General features: G+C 37.5%; 2 protein-coding genes across 6 annotated transcripts; one reads left to right on the top strand and one right to left on the bottom strand.

The window, feature by feature from the left end:
- The first annotated feature begins 938 nt into the window (after nt 1–938).
- On the top strand, nt 939–12,355 carry LOC149011748 (putative magnesium transporter NIPA9). 3 transcript variants are annotated; one of them, XM_089160885.1, is made up of 9 exons: nt 939–1,183; nt 1,427–1,525; nt 3,664–3,793; nt 5,751–5,839; nt 8,762–8,818; nt 8,916–8,974; nt 10,330–10,450; nt 10,912–11,060; nt 11,149–12,355. In XM_089160885.1, exons 1-9 carry the CDS (start codon nt 1,073–1,075, stop codon nt 11,363–11,365), a joined length of 1,032 nt encoding a protein of 343 aa, XP_089017011.1. In that variant the 5' UTR covers nt 939–1,072; the 3' UTR covers nt 11,366–12,355. The 3 variants fall into 3 exon arrangements, with proteins under 3 accessions (XP_089017011.1, XP_089017013.1, XP_089017012.1); XM_089160887.1 differs by having other exon boundaries at nt 10,912–11,052; nt 11,149–11,339; XM_089160886.1 differs by lacking the exon at nt 5,751–5,839 and having other exon boundaries at nt 3,664–3,798.
- LOG8 (Putative lysine decarboxylase family protein) lies at nt 12,347–15,428 on the bottom strand. 3 transcript variants are annotated; one of them, XM_089160890.1, is made up of 8 exons: nt 14,990–15,428; nt 14,607–14,734; nt 14,217–14,314; nt 14,093–14,123; nt 13,524–13,623; nt 13,295–13,365; nt 13,051–13,194; nt 12,347–12,954 (listed from the first exon to the last, which is right to left on the bottom strand). In XM_089160890.1, the coding sequence occupies exons 2-8, from the start codon at nt 14,715–14,717 to the stop codon at nt 12,862–12,864; spliced, it is 648 nt and encodes a 215-aa protein (XP_089017016.1). In that variant the 5' UTR covers nt 14,718–14,734; nt 14,990–15,428; the 3' UTR covers nt 12,347–12,861. The 3 variants fall into 3 exon arrangements, with proteins under 3 accessions (XP_089017016.1, XP_089017015.1, XP_089017014.1); XM_089160889.1 differs by lacking the exon at nt 14,990–15,428 and adding an exon at nt 14,816–14,973; XM_089160888.1 differs by lacking the exon at nt 14,990–15,428 and having other exon boundaries at nt 14,607–14,973.
- Between the last annotated feature and the right edge of the window lie 1,091 nt (nt 15,429–16,519).

Below are 16,519 nucleotides of genomic sequence, written 5' to 3'. Positions count from 1 at the left end.
TTTAAATCTTACCTCAACCTTTGGATGTGACTGATGGACATTTGTCATTCCATCTAAAGTGACATGAGTAGTCTATTTCTTTGTCAAAAATAGACATGATAAAATTGCATCATTGGCTCGTTGCTCGCCCTATCCATGATTGCAAACGCCTACTTCCCATTGTTGTCCCTTCCTATCGCATTGTATCTTCCTACTCCCCACCAATTGCCATTCATCCCGTTTAGCCAATGTCTACCCTTCTATGGCTTGAGCCACCTTAAGACCTCTGCAACAACTATGAATCAACCTATAGTTTCCATCTATTGAAGAAACCATAGGTTTGTGGTATAGTAACCCCACACCACCATGAACCACCTCCTTGTGTCATTAATTTCTCGATCAACACTTTTTGAGTTGTCCCAAACTCCCACCTCTAACGCTTTTCAAGATAGATCTTAGTCCAGTATTATATTGTAGCATCATGCACTATCCATAAAAAAATGTGCCCATATCCCTTAAATGATTTTTTTGGGTATTTTTTGAGAGGTACAAGGGCACTCCTTACATAGAAAAAGTCATGGGATACCATATAAACCATGAGAGTTAAACTCATGATCTCTTCACTAAAATGTATCAATGTTAAGAATGGTACTTATATGACTCACATACATACTTTTTAACCAAACGTCTGAACCAAAATTTAAAAATTTTGAGACAGCCCAACCAACCCTACATGATAACCGAAAAAAAATAATATTTTTCACATGAAATATGTTAAGAGAATCTTTCTTCCAAAAACAAAATATTCCTTCTCGTACGTCCACTTTCCAGTTTGCCCACACGAAAGTCCTCAAATCCAGGGTCAGGGGATGGAAAATGAAAATGGAACAAACGTTGGGCAAGACATGCGGGCCCCATTAAACCAATAGTAATTTAAAAAGAAGGAACAACAGCAGAGAAGCCAAATTGGAGATCTTGCAGAGACGAACGAACCATTATCAATCGACGTGCTCCAGTAGCTATAAATTACCTTTCAGAAGGAATTGCAAGGATTGCTCAGAATTGATCTTGAAGCAGAGAGAGTTGAAGAGTCATGTGGGAATCCATCTGTCTAACCTTAGCGGCTACCGCTGGTAATAACATTGGCAAAGTGTTGCAGAAGAAAGGAACTGTCATCCTTCCTCCACTCTCCCTCAAGTTTAAGGTTTCTCTTTTTCTCTTCATTCCATTTCAGTCTTTGGGTTGTTCATGAAATATTGTAGCAATTCCTTCTATAGATTTTCTATATATTTTTTTCCCCCTATAGTTATTAATGATTGGTGCATTCAAATCTCAAGGCTTTACGTTAATTCCTTCATTTTGCACAAACTTATGGGCATTTTTTGCTCTGATTTGTTTCAAAACAACAATTTAAGTGTGTAAATGATCATTGATTTTTGTATTTCAGGTAGTCAGGGCATATGCATTCAACAAGACTTGGGTTATTGGTTTTGTTATGGATATATTTGGAGCTCTGTTAATGTTGAAGGCGCTATCTCAATCTCCGGTATGTCTAGTTGATATGATTCTATTAAATATCCATTATGATTTGGTTTTATCATCTTCTAATGCTTATGGAATCACCCTTTTTTTTGGCTGTCTGATACCCACAATCATATCTTTCGTGTATACATTTTGTTACAAAGTAGATAATGAATAACTGGGGGTAATGAAAAGATAATAAAAGTTTCTTCTGTTTCTAACCGGGGGAGAGAAAATAAACGACAAAGAGGGACATTTATGAGAAGAAAAATGTGGTCTGATATGTGTTACTTCATGTGTAGGACACAGGTTTGTCAAGTCAGTGGAAATTAGGAGCTCGTCAGTTCATTAGTAGTAGAAATGGTCAAATTTAAGGGCTTGGTTATACTCGACAAGTTACAACATGTTCATCTGTTGCATGAAACTGACAGCTTTTCCAGTGATAAACTTAGACCATGCTACAGAAAATGAATTTGATTGTTATTAGTATCAACCTTAAGCTGTCTGCTTCGGTTAATGCCCATTGGAACAAAGTTAACGACAGGGCTTACCAAGCCCTAGTTCAACATTAGTCTGTTTGTTGAGCATCCTACTGATTCTTGGAACTTTAGTATCAATTCAAAGGACTGAGATTGAGGATCAGATCAGTCCTCAGCAACCCCAATCCAGTTCAGCATGGATTGGTCCTAGCCGAACTGTGTTTGTGATCGCCATAAACCAAATGCTGGTTGGTTGATGCCAATAAAATTGTTTCTAGCAGTGAGGTAATGGAATGGACGAAGACTCTGGGTGCCCGAGTGCTGAAGTTAGAAAAGATTAAAAAAGTGGTGTGTATTCAGATGGAATATGCAATTAGGTCACAATTCTAAGGACATGAACAGAAATTGATGACTATCAATTGAAATGGTGGTTTTCATGAGGTGAGAGGAGTTTCATGGATGGTCTAGAGAACCTGAAATATCCCATAAACCCAACTTGAAGATTATATAATTGATGGTGAAGAGGGTTCTTATGCTTTAATTCCCTTCAAGATCTGTTTAGTCAAATACTAGGGTCAGAAAACTTGAACTACCCATTTTTTATTTTTTTATTTATTATTATTATTATTTTAATTTGTTTCTGGTGGTTTGGGTTGGAGGATGGTTTGCCGGTCAGTGGTGGTCTGGGAACCTTCCCAATTTGTTCCCTAATAGCCCATCTTTAGATATTACTGGTGGGACGCTCCATTCGTGGCTACTGGATCCTGGTCGCTGCCCGGTCTCCGTATGGCATTGTCTTAACTAATGGGGCGGGCCCGCCCTGGCCCCCTCTGTTCGCTCCTGTGTGCCCTTTAGTCTAATCTTCTATTGTAATGAAAGGACCTATTTATAGCTTGGTTAAAGATATATAATGAATAGGAACTTCTTAAAACTGAAAATATAAACTAATAACTTATAACTAGTGACAATATAATCTCATGGAAAATAGAGTAACTAGTGACAATATAATCTCAGCGAAAATAGAGACGATCGAGAATTAGAAAATACTAAGCTTTAGAATTCAGCCACATGCATAAATATCCAAAATAGATACCAAAGTAAGCTTCTAAATGTTTCTAAAATAAAATCCTCATGTAATTTGATCTCGTGCCCCATAGATCTTTAAGGAATACTTCTACAAAGCCAAATATGGGGCTGTGACTCTGTTTATGTGAAAGTGTTTTGGTAATTTTTTGTTCTTTACCCATGCTTCTATGTGGTGGTATGACTTGTTATGCGATGCTCCATTGAACCAACAAAAACCCACCATGTCATTAGACCAGACTGCCCCTTCCAGCATTTGCATCCCACAACTTTGCTTTGCTGGTTGAGGGCTTGTTTCCATGGGTACATATGGGCTTATGAGCTACATCAAATCCTCAATATTTTCTCCTACTTTCTGCCTAGTATGACAAGTTCTGCAGTGTCTAAGTTCAATTTTCTTGAATGTATTAACTGTTAAATTTGGCATGCTGTTAAATGTTGGGTTTGATATCTACAATTCTACATTATACTATCTTTTAAACTTCAATTCATAATTTTTCTTTACATGATCTTCGAATATTTGAGAATTAAATTTAAATTATGGTTGATTATATAGTTGGCTATTGCACCCTGGTGACCTCAACTAGTGTACATTTGACAGGTATCTATAATACAACCGGTGTCTGGCTGTGGTCTGGCTATACTTTCCATTTTCTCCCATTTTTATCTAAAGGAGGTCATGAATATTGTTGACTGGGTGGGGATTGCTTTTGCAGGTGTTGGCACAATAGGTAATGTAAGTTGATTTTTTTAGTTTTAATTATTCCTTAACCTGAAATAATGGCCCAATTTGATCTTTTATTTCTCCCTTAGTTCTGTTTCTCTCTTTCTCTCTGTGACATGCTCATCTTGTATGAAGGATGTTGTTGAGGATAAGGTCATCCTAGTGCTGTAGTTTTGATCAGGCTAGACACCTCCCTTATAAGATCCTTAGCAAGCCCAAACCCAAACCCAAAACATCAACAGAAAAGCCAATCTTCTCAGGTGATGAAACAGACTGGACTGAAATAGATAAAAGAACAGGGTTTCCCTAGGTGACTAAATCTGAGAACACTGATGTGGAGCAGCCAAAATCATTTATATAAAATGATATCAGGCTGGATGCTGATTTTCTAACTTAAATCAGAGAACAAACTCAACCTAGTGAAGCAATTGCTGGATGAATTAAAACAGTACCTTGTTAGCAGAAACCAGAAAATGGGAAACAGAGAATTAGAACTAATCCCTCTGTCAAGCCTGATGCAATGACTGACTGATACAACAGAACTGCAGAAATCAAACTCAGTAATTCTTGAACCATATAGAAGCCAATGGCTTCTACATGGTTATGTAGCTAACTAAATTCAGAATCTTAGACTGAAATCAAATCCTTTTGCTAATTACAAAACATAATTGAATAGGGAAACATAGTCCTAATAGGAAAACGTAAGTTGCTAGCTAAGCCCTTAGCTTGGATACAGACTTAATCCATGAAGTGGCTGGAATTAGTCCCAATTGAGCTAGGGCTGGCCTGGCCTTTCTTCCTGAGGAAGTATGTCATGTACTTATGCTCTGCGTCATATTTACTGTTTGGAAGACTATTTCTGTTATCTATTCTGTCATAGGGTGGATAAAGTGGAGAGCTACATCCAGGGTCTTGTGTGATCAACAAATTCCTCTAAAGCTCAAAGTAAAATTATATAGGGTAGTCATACCACTAGCTGTCAATACGGCGCAGATTGTTGGGCTGTTAAGAAGTATCATATAGATAAACTCAATGTATCAAAAATGAGAATGCTGGATGAGTGGCAAAACTAGAAAAGACAAGGTGAAGAAAAATCATATTAGAGCTGGTCTTGAGTGGCTCCAATAAATGATAAGCTACGAGATCATTGATTGAGCCATTGAGGTGGCACAACCACATTCAATGGAAGCCTTTTAGTGCCCCCGGGTGGGTTCCCCAGACTGAAGGAATTAGAAGAACTAGCAGACCTAAGATATTCTTAGGAGAAGGTGGGTTAATCCTCCACCCCCCAGCGAATTATTTATTTCCACCCCCATGGGTGGATGCTTGACAGGTCTTTTTAAATTCATTCCTGTTTTGACAAATATGGGTATAATCCCTTAACAATGGAGCCACTATGGAGTGGACGAGATCTCCCATGTTGTTGGATTTATTCCTCTCCATATGGGTGGAGGATGTGGTCTCGGGAGAAGTGGTGAGGAAGGTAGGCTTTGTATCTAGCGTGGCCTTAAATAGAGCAGATTGGAAGGATCCATGTAGCAGACCCCATTTAGTTGGGACAAGGTTTGTTGTTGTTGTATGTTTTTGAAAGGTGGACCGTACATAAAATGCTGTTTTTGTTATGTTCTACTTTGTGTTGTGCACTATAGTTTTCTGGAGTACAACAAAAAATCTAAACTGCTTTGTAGCAGTATCATATGTAGCTGTCTTCCTTTGCTATCTGAATAACACTGACTTTGGCTGGTCTCTATTGGTTAATGTGCAGAATCATATCTACTTGTTGCTATTCTCCTTTACTATGTGGCAACTGATTAGAAAATGCAGCTTGACTAGTTTCTATTGATTTGATGAAGATTTCCAGCCCCTCCACTTCCCAACCCCATCCTCCACCCCTCCCCCAAACAAAAAAAAAACAAAAATAAAATAAAAGCATGTCTGAATATGGGGGGTGCAACTCTTTGCAGGAGTAGGTGTTGGAGGGGAGGAGCAAAAGGCTTCAGCCATATCTATCTTTCATCTACCTTTGCTGGTTTTCATTGTTGTCATCTTGTTTGTAGGTATCTTATCCTCAGCACTGTATGATCTTTGTATTATTCATTATTTATCTTAATTCTTCTGTCTTTATGAGAACTTCACACACTTTTGTTGCCCCCTACTTTTTAGATCTCAGTAAAAAAACACAGAATTCTTTCTGGTTGTGGTAGTTGTTTTCTTTTGACAAAATGAGTGCCTATAATTATTCATACTTTTGGATAATTTTGTAACATCCAACATAGTGAAGTCAGGGACATATGGAACACTTCTTAGATCTAAGCATGTGCAAGAATTTCAAGGATACTGATAAAAGAAGGAAAAGTAGTTCCTCTGAATGCATGATATGGATTTATTGAAAAATCATTATAATCATTTTGTGCTTTCAATTCATTCATTGTGTGAGAGCCACTTAGAATTGTGAAGGTTCATTGATTAAAAAAAAAAATAAATGACTCTCTCTCTCTCTCTCTCTCTCTCTCTCTCTCTCTCTCTCTCTCTCTCTCTCTCTCTCTCTTTTTTGGTCTTTTCTTCTTTAAGGTTTGCAGAAGAGTTAATGTTTGTTTATACTGTCAAATTGTATATGCTTTAGACATTTTTTAAACCTTCCTATATTGTTTTATTTCTAGAGGATGTGTTTTCAATAAATGTTTTTTTGTAATTGAGAATGAAACAATTATTAAAAGAGGGAAAATAAACATGCAACAACACAACTAGGTTTTAGATGCACTATATTTGGCTTATATATTTCCATGCTCTCTATTGTTATATAATCAACGACCTTGTTCCAAGGCTGACTCTCAACAAAAGTCTGAGCAGCTAAAGAGACTGACAAAAGAGCATACCAAGAGCACAAGGCTCCTACTGCTATGGGGTCTAGGAAGGGTCATAACATACATAGTCCCTTGTTTAACAAACAGGCTGTTTCTAGAATCGAACCTACGATCAGTTAGTCATAATGACCAACTACAAGGACTACTATCCTAAAAATGTAATGAACTTGTAACAATTGTGGATCGCTTTCTATCTTTGTCTCCCCACTGAAAATTTCTCAATATCCAAGACCATGGAACAAAATTCCCTCGAACCTTGCAAAATTTCCACCGAAATTTCCCATTTTGAGAACCTCAAAACGAAAAACTAGGGGACAGAAACAAAATCCCAAGTTTCGATCAAAACCGTCGAAATTTGGTCGAAACTTGTCAAAACCTCGGTTCAATCCAGCTAGACCAGCTATTTCATAAGAAAAAAAATTCTCAAATTTTGTGGGAAACATGGGAAATTTTGTGGAAACTTGGGAAATTTCGTGGAAATCTGGGAAATTTCGTGGAAACCTGGGAAATTCCGTGGAACCTGGGACTTTTTCCTACAAGTTTAGTAGCATTCCCATATTTTCAATTTTTTTGTTTCTTTCATGTTTCCCCAAATACCCCCTCCATTAGGACTTCCCGATCCAAATTGCGTAGTCCCTTAGACTAATTATCTTAGGCATGTTGATAACCAGACTTATAAAGTTACAGTTGTCGATTACCTTGACAACCATAGGCATAAAATGTCATAGGATGTCTATGTTCGTTGGTTGGAGGAGAGGATGTTACAAGCATAGTACTACTTGGCTCATAGGATGGATCCACCGAGGCACTCCTCTTGGCACTGAGTTGTACTTTCCTTTTATTGTTAGTTACTTTGTATTTGATGTATTGAAGTTAGAAATTATATATTGATGTTATATACTTAAATAGATAAGTTTATAGTGTACTACTCGAACAACTCTACGTTGGTGTTATGTACATTAAATGACATATCTACATTGATTTTTTTAGCAAAATACAGCCAATGTGTTCTTTATACTCTAATTAGCTTAAATGCAGAGTCCTACCCTAAAATACTCTCTAAAACCTGTCAAAACTTCATGTCGAAACTTGCACAAAAAAGTCCTAAGTTTCCTTGAAATTTCCCAATTTCCCACCTAGGTTTCCCATTTTCACCTAGTAGAAACTTGAGCTTCCCTCGAATTTTTTTCTATGTCCAGGACCATAAGACCGTAGATGGGAGCAACAACTTTACAGATTCCTCCTCACTTGTAGAGAAACAGATAAAAACATGACAAATTTAGTTGACACTCATACAATGCTTGTGGACCTCTCTTATACCAAACCAAACATTCCTGGGCTGCTTCTAAAAGTCTATTGATTTTAATGCTCACAAGAATGAGGGATGGGCAATTGTGTGGTTGGTGTGAGAAATTTTGAGTGGTTTCAATTATATGATAAACTATTTCATGGATTTTTCTTCTTCACTCTACCCTCTTCAGTTGCAAATTCCTTGGACTTCCAGTGATGATTATTTTGTGTCCACTTGTTCATTGACCTTCTCAATGGTATGTTGGTTGTAAATCCATTGGGTATATCTGGTAGCAGGGGGCTTGGAGCCAGTACACCATCTTCATCTTTATTGACATCTGATATCTCTAGTGGTTTCAAGAATCGATACTAAAAGATTTGCAGAAGCTAGCACTGAAAACCAAGAAGCAGACCTGAATTTGGAAATTACCCAGATTTTGACGGAGGTCAGAACATGAGAATAATTTATTAAATCAGAAGCAAAATGTATCTCTAACCAGAAACAGTAGACAAGAATCATAGAAATCTAAAATCTCACAACAGGTCAGACTTGAATGTTAGAAAAATTGATAGCAGAGTATATACTCATTGGTTAAAGGATGAACTTTGGGTTGGTTGGCCCACTTACAAGACTTTTGGCCTATATATACATGTAAGTGGGCCTCCCAAACCAAATTTCAGCCCTAACCGATGAACATACTTTGTGATATGTATATACGTATATGCCCACCTAAAATTTCAACATTTTTTCTTCATTTTTTCGAATGAATGGGATATAGTTGCTTTACAACTAGAAGCTGATGCAATCATTTGGAATATAGGTCTTTCTTAATGGATGGCTTCATGTGTACAAACGTCAACGAAGAGAACAGGAGATGGTAACTTTTTCTTGCTTTTGGAATAAGAATTTGAGAATAAATAGCAATCTTACGCTAACCATTTGTTACTTTCTTCCAAATTCCCTATTTCTTGCAGACGCATTCTGAAGTTGTTGAGGAGATTATTTATGGGATGGAATCGGGCATCTTATTTGGGTGTGGCAACATTTTCCCTTGTGTTCATACTTCTCTTAGATGGTTCATGCTTTTCAAGATTTCACTTGTCAGTTTCTTATTCGTTATGCATTAACCATAACAGTACTAGTATTCAAAGAAGCGAAGTTAGCCTTTGATTTTTTGGCACCCCTTGATTGTTCAATGATTTGAACAAGTTAAGCTATCAAAATAGATATTTTTGAATTCAAACAAAACCTAAAAAGATGGTCTGAACTATCTCATTCCTCTGCATGAGAAGCAAGTTCTGTATTTAGAAGTTAGAAATTATCTCAATTTATTTGATTATTAAAAGTCCTTAACTCCATAGTTCTTGGGATTTATGCGGCACAGCACAGCTGTTGGATGCCTTCCTGGGCACTGAGCTCCTTGGGACAAGCCAAATTCTAGTAAGGTTCATGTGGAGGTTAATTGTAGCCTATTGTATTTTGGACCTGAGATGGAAAAGGTAGATATACATTGTACTGCATCAATCTGAACTTCTGTCAGCATTTATTTATTTTATTTTCTGATGATCATTGATCTTGGTTTTGGATACTAAAAATGGTTCTTATACTTCAAAAACAAAAATTTTCTTTGACCTTTGTAAAATAATCTTCTTCCTTGTCATTTTCATAGTTCTAAGGAAAGTTAAAGACCTTATCAACCACTGGGCAGTGCAAGCTTATTTTGGGATTTAAGATTATGCCCGAACGTATATACTGTTGTCAAATCCTTTGCATGTTCAGGAGGCTTTAACCTTCTTTAAGAAGTGCATCACCTCTATTTATTCAAAATTCATCTTGTAGCCATTTCCTCTATGTATGGAACTTGTTATATCATTAGTGTTTGCACAGAAGGCAGCAAAGTCGAGACTACAAGCATTACTTCCCTTCTCTCTCTCTGACAATTCAAACTTTGATATGATGCCACTGGTGGGTACAGTAGTTAGTGTGTTTTTGTCTTCTACTGGATGCACTTAAAGTAGGTGATGATGAAGTTTTACATTCTGGCTTCAGTTTAAACTAAAGTGTTGGTGAATTTGTTGTGATTCAGTCAAAAAGATGGGAAGATCAGAAAAGCTCTAGGTTGTTCTTCTTTGACATCTTGTTCTATTCGTCTCTCAAATTTGAAAAAACAAAAAAAAAAGTATCATGAAATGTTAAATGAGTTATCGAACTTCCAATCTAGGATAATGCTGGTGGTTAGAAGAAGCATTAATTGCAGTGAACTGTCTGAAGATAAGTGGCATGAAATCAATCATTTGATTTTATGTTCTTATCTGGTGCACTTTCTTACTTAGGTGCCTGGGTTTTTCATATTTCAAAAGATGATGACATCTAAAGTCTTAACTGCAGGATGGCTTCTGTAATATCAAAGATGGGATTCGTATTTTTAGAGCAAGGATTCTCGAAGATTATGGTTCCTTTGTGCCTTTGTATCAGTATCTCCTGTAGCGGTACAGGATTTGTTTTCCAGGTACTATCTTCTGTTGGGAAGTGTGTAACTTGTGTCCTGTGTTTTTCTTTATTTACTTTGCAAAAGCATTATTGACTTAAAAAATTGGAAGCAAGGACACTCTTGAGGTTAAACCCTGGAGATTAAGAATATGGATAATAGATCTTATAGATGCTCATCATTATTCCAGCTGGCTTCTGTTATCCAGGAGGCTTTGAAAAGCTCTCTGAGTATTGGAATTGATTCTCGAAGAGTGGTCAATCTGAATCAGGATTAAACAAAGCCAATCCACTGATGTCAATCCATTACTGTTACTCTGTTAGTATCAGCAGGATTTGATGTACCAGTCAATATCTACTCCATAGTGTTAAATACTTGGTCTTTGCATTTGTACTTAATTTTCTTATCTGGAGATGGATGTCATGTTTCATTAATTGCTGAGTTCCACTGAAATTGTAATTGCATTTATGCCTTGTAAACAGACTCGAGGTTTAAAACATGGGAGAGCAATTGTTGTGTCTACATGTGCTGCTGTGGCATCAATTGTGACTGGTGTACTTGCTGGTATGCTTGTTCTGGGTGAACAATTGCCTTCTGTGCCAGCTGCTCGTCGTGTGCTCTTAGTAGGATGGTACCTTGATGATTTTTCATGTCTCCTCCTTCCAATGAATATTTCTAGTTTTTCAAGCTTTGATTTCGCTGGACTCATTTTGCTGCAGGGTACTTATTGTTGTTGGAGTTATTCTTCTCGTGAGCTCAACACGGCTGGTGCGACATCTTCCACAACCATTGAGGCATTCTCCAAGGAGCAATACCGAAAGGAGTAATAGCCTTAGACAATCAGGGTCAGTCCGCATCAAGGATTCAAGTCCAAGTGCTGTCATCCAGACAGCGACATTGCAAAATTTACTAAGTTCTTCAAAAGAGAAGGCCTAAATGGAGGTGATAAAATCAAAGTCGTCCTGGTTCTCTATGTTCTGGCAGTTCTTAAGTGAGCTGATTTGCTATGGCAGTTCACTTCAGTAGGTTCGTCGAAGGCAAACTTTTATAATCATTTCTTCAATTTTAACTCTATTTTACTGTTTGTTGCAATTCAATACCATTGTTTCTTAGATTTTTTCATAGAATGTATCATTACTGCTGAATTTATCACAAAATCATTTGATAACATGGGTGCTGAGCAAAATCTACAGAGACTTTCATGATTATGTAACGTGAGATCCAGTTGATATTATGTAGAACAGCTTAACCACTGGAAAGAATTTTTCCCCCCTGGGTTCAAGCACTGGATGTATATTTGTCCCCAAAATATTCCATCTCCATTGTTAATGCTGTGTTGATTGCTATTGTTGTCTGAAAGTATGGGAGGGCTTTTAGGTAAGGAAAACTTCCTTCGTTTGTGTCTTTGATTAATGGAGGAAAAATCGTCTAGAGAGATGAAGTTCTCATGTCCAGGGTAGTTTGGAAGTATCTGTTTCTTCCCCATCTTGAGCACAGCTTACAGAAGTGGAAGCTTGTACTGCACCAAGAATCTTACCATGCATCCTCACCATCCTTGTGCATTTCACATTTTTTTGTATGTTCCTTTTGTCTCACTTTCGTCTTCTCTTGATCTTCATACTAAATGGCACCACTATGAAGAAGCTTCTTTTCCCACCCAAGTGTTTCTCGAAAAGAAATCGAAGAGAATGCAATCTGGTGAAGCCTTCATTATTCAACATGGTATGGTTGGACTGGTAGTCTCTGAAGTTGAGAAGAGGAGATTCAAATTGATTGGTTTGAAGCTGTCTGTGTAGTATCCATGAGTCCACATCTAAACAAAACCAATCACTAATGTAGTGTCGACATTTGTCAATCGGAATACTTGTTTTTCAGCATAAACTCTTGACAAAATTGAAACTGTGGACCAACCTCTACATTACTTGGTCTGTGAAGTATGTTCCAGGCCACTTTGACTTACAGTAGATTGTTCACAATGACTGATCTGCATTGGCTTCTTGAAAATTCAGCTACTGGATTGTGGAAACATCTCCACCACATGCTGGAAGATTATGCTCATAAAATCTTCACCCATTATGAGTGGCTACAGTCTATATGACCAGAAGGCAATGAAGATTACTAAATGGAAGATTAAAATCTTCATACATTATGAGTGGCTGAAGCCTATATGACTAGAGAGTTGTGTCTCTACACACCAGCCTTAGTGATGTAAACCAATAATCAATAATAGTATGTGGGGGCTTCTGTAAATTTCAATTGCCAATACAAATGGAGTCCACTAACATAAATTCTTATAATAATAGTATGTGGAGGATCCTGTAAAGTTCAATTGCCAATACAAATGGAGTCCACTAACATAAATTCTTATACACAGATGGAAAAGAAAGAATCACATCAAAAAAGTGATGGAAGATGACCCATCAAGAAGAATGTCATGGTGAATTTGGTGGCTTTGAATAACCTGCCAACTGTTCCATCTGCCAGCTGTCATGTGGAGCAATATGTTTGTGGATTGGTATATATTGCTGCAAGTTATACAGCAAAATAATCAAAATTAAAATGCATAACTGAGATGAAATTACTTCTGATTAGAAATATAGTAGCTAGGTCAGTTAAATCACCTCCATTTTTACTAGTAATTCTTTTGCATTTGGAGCTGATATCACTATATGCTGAGCAGCTGGTTTAATGAAACCTTCCCGAACGCCGGTTTCAAACAGTGCAAGCAAAGAATTGTAGTAGCCATCAACATTTAGTAAGCCAATCTGAACATGCATATCACCAAGTCAGATAAGTTTTATCATCCTTAACATCCCCTCCCAACCCAATACAAAATGTTCTTGATACAAAAGATTGGAGCCCTACTGGTTTCTTGTGAATTCCGAGCTGTGACCATGTTATCATCTCCAGCAGCTCTTCCATGGTTCCATATCCCCCTAAATTAGTTCAATATATTATCAAGAAATTTCAGAAAAGACATACAAATGTATTTAGAAGAACTACATTTTTTTTCTTCTAATAGTTCCAAGGAGATCAAGCTGCAGTTAACCAAAACATTTACTTTTCAGATAACAAGAACTCTTCAGTTACCTACCAGGAAGAGCAATGAAGGCATCTGCTTGTCGGGCCATTTCGGCTTTACGCTCGTGCATGTCTGAAACAGTTTTCACTTCACCCACTGATTCTCCAGATATCTGTCAAGGACTTGATAAAATCAAATCAAAATTACTACCTAAAAACTATCTCAATTAGTCAGTGAAAGTTTCTCGTTGCTTCGAAGATGTGGACCCTTCTCTTAAACATATGGATCACTTAAATTTAATAAATAAAACTATGAGCATAGACATACCATTGCTGCCATACAGATCAGCTTTTTTAATGCCTGATTTCCAAAATGTAACTTAGACCAAAATCTTAAAAGAATATACATATCAAGAAGCTCTATGGGTTTTGCTTTCTCGTTTTCAAAGTAGTAAAAGAGCCTCACAATGCAGTATTCAGTTCTAATGAACTTGACAACAGTGAAGACTTGCTTCAGAAGAATTAACTAGATCCCTTTAAGAGTCTACAGAGGCTTCCAAGGAAATATGGCAGTTTAACAAACAGATACCGATATACCAAACAGGTGACAATTAGGGAGGCATAACATAAGATTACAAATACCTCATGCGGCATGAGTGGTGTTGGAATGACCCTACAAAGAAATGTTGAAAACCACAAAGGATTTTATATCTCAGGAGCAGAAAACCATTGATTGAATTACTGATTGATTAATTCATTGACTTACCCAAGAACATGGCAACCTCCATCAAAAACTCTCCGAGAAATCAAACCCATCAACCCAACACTGCCTCCTCCATACACCAAATCTAGCTTCCTATTCACCTGTCATCCATGCCCATAAAATTCAACAAAAACCCTAAAAATATTACAATCCAAAATGGAATGAACTGATAGGATCAAACCGATCTTAACAACTATTTTCTAAAGCCCAACGGGCTCATTCAATGAACAGAGAAGAAGAAAATAAAACAGAGGAGATACCCATCTCTCAGGTCCTCAAAATCAATCAGCAATGGATAAACAATACATGAAGTGGGGAAGGAAACAGAAAACTAATCGAGGAAACATATAAAATGTCAAATAAGAAGAATGGAAAAACACAAGAGAGATCAACCAGTTCGTTTCCTAATTCAAGAGCAGCATCACTAAAGACTTTCTTGTTGCCAGAGTTGCTGCCGCAGAAGACACAGACCCTCTTGAACTTGCTTTGTGTATTGCCCTCCATTGACAGAATTTGAAAAGCTGTCATTCAAAGACAACCGTTATACACAGAAATCATCAAAAGAAGTAGAGAATAGAGTAGAAGCAGAACACGAAGACAACCCTCAGTGCTTCGAAGAAGACTTGTATCACAAAATGGAATCTCCCAATTATATTTTGCAGATGAAAAGGAAACACGAGCCGCCCCACTTCAGCACTTCCTTTCTTATCCAAGTCTCTCTGTCGGCTTCACTATTTAAAAATGAAATTAAAATTAAAAAAACGAAACCCTACAACCTCTTTTGGATTGATCTTCTTGTATCCGAATGGGGTTGGTAAGCTCTCTTTTCAATCCTTCAATCCCTTATTTGAGTAATCTGGAAACAGGGACAGACCAAGTAATTTCCCTTTCACTTGGGTTTGTATTTATCTTTCTATTCCTCTCTTCCGCTGCATCAGAGATCTGCAACAAAACAGTTCACCGCAATGCAGGCCAGTTCGGTTTTTCGATCTTTTATACTATATCTGTAATGATTTTCTCTCTATGCCCGATTGGAATTGAGCCTAGTTTGATTTCCCCGATTTACTGCAATCTTCGACAACAATTTCTTTGATGACTTTCTCTCCTTTCCCGATTGGGAACCCAAAAAAGCAGAGTGTTAATGCCCAAACCACGAGCTCAGGCGAAAAATTCCATCATTAACTGCAAGGAATTTTAAAATTGGAAATGGTATAGTGGAAGCCGCAAGCTTGTAGGGGCTTGTGCTTGTGATGAGTATAAATTATGTCCGATGACCAACCGGGTCGAGCCACCAATGGACCAGGAACAACTGGCTCTGGTCAGCTCAATGGTTGGACCGGCGATGAGCCTGGCATGGAGGATAAGAAACCGAATCCCTCTCCCAAGGGAAACATGGGATGAATATGGAGAGTCCTACTCCGTATGGAAATCCTACTAAGATCATGTCTTAAGGGAGTCGGAACCAAACAAGGAAAGAGATCTACCTCAAATGGGTAAGGGAGATCTTAGAGCTTCTCATAGGAAAACCAATATTATACCTACATCTAATGGACAAGGAAGAAGCCGGCCTATTTGATCCGACAATCACCACACAAGTACACAAGCCCAAGTTAATTCGAACTTTTTGAGTGAGTTTTTCTGCATAGGCTCTAATTATTCCCAGAGTCTCTCGAGTGTTGTGTTGTTACTAACTTAATTGTTGGAGGTAGCTTCCCGACCATCTAAGGTTGTCCTATGCCTAATTCCTAATTCCGTTTTGCAAGTTGTCAGGTTTCCTGACAGTTTAGCGGAATCCAGATGCATAGCTTGGCTATTAAATCTAAAGATTTTGAGAAAGCAATTGTTGTCCAATCCCCTTACAAAATCAAGATGCTAATTTGTTTATCGAATGGAAAAAGGCATCACTCACCTAATTGTCTATGGGACCAGTTCATTCACAGCAAATTCAGACCACTTTCTAATATCATCAAGTTTGCATACATCACATTCAATACCAACCATCTTTGCATTTTTCATATTTATCATAGATGCACCATCCCCAGTAAGCATGCATTTCTTCAGGTTCTCTTCAAGGTTAGAGACTGTTGTTTGTAGCGACTCATCCAAAGTACGAACGAGAAACTATGAATTGCAATTATGCTAAGAATCATGTCAATTACAGCACCTACAAAAACCATGGGAAAATGTCACGAATTACCTGTGTAATTCGTTTACTAAATTGGGGATATGAGAATAGAGTGAGAGATAGAGAAGAAGAGGGACGAGAAGGTTGAGAATTTAACAATTTCGATCCTTTTTCTATTCTC

The sequence above is a fragment of the Hakea prostrata genome, chromosome 7 (genome assembly GCF_041222555.1).
Source record: "Hakea prostrata isolate BN-2017 chromosome 7, UWA_Hpros_2, whole genome shotgun sequence".
In the NCBI taxonomy this organism is placed as follows: Eukaryota; Viridiplantae; Streptophyta; class Magnoliopsida; order Proteales; family Proteaceae; genus Hakea; species Hakea prostrata.
The sequence above is the reverse complement of the archived record's forward strand: the minus strand, read 5'-3'. Positions and strand labels throughout refer to the sequence as shown.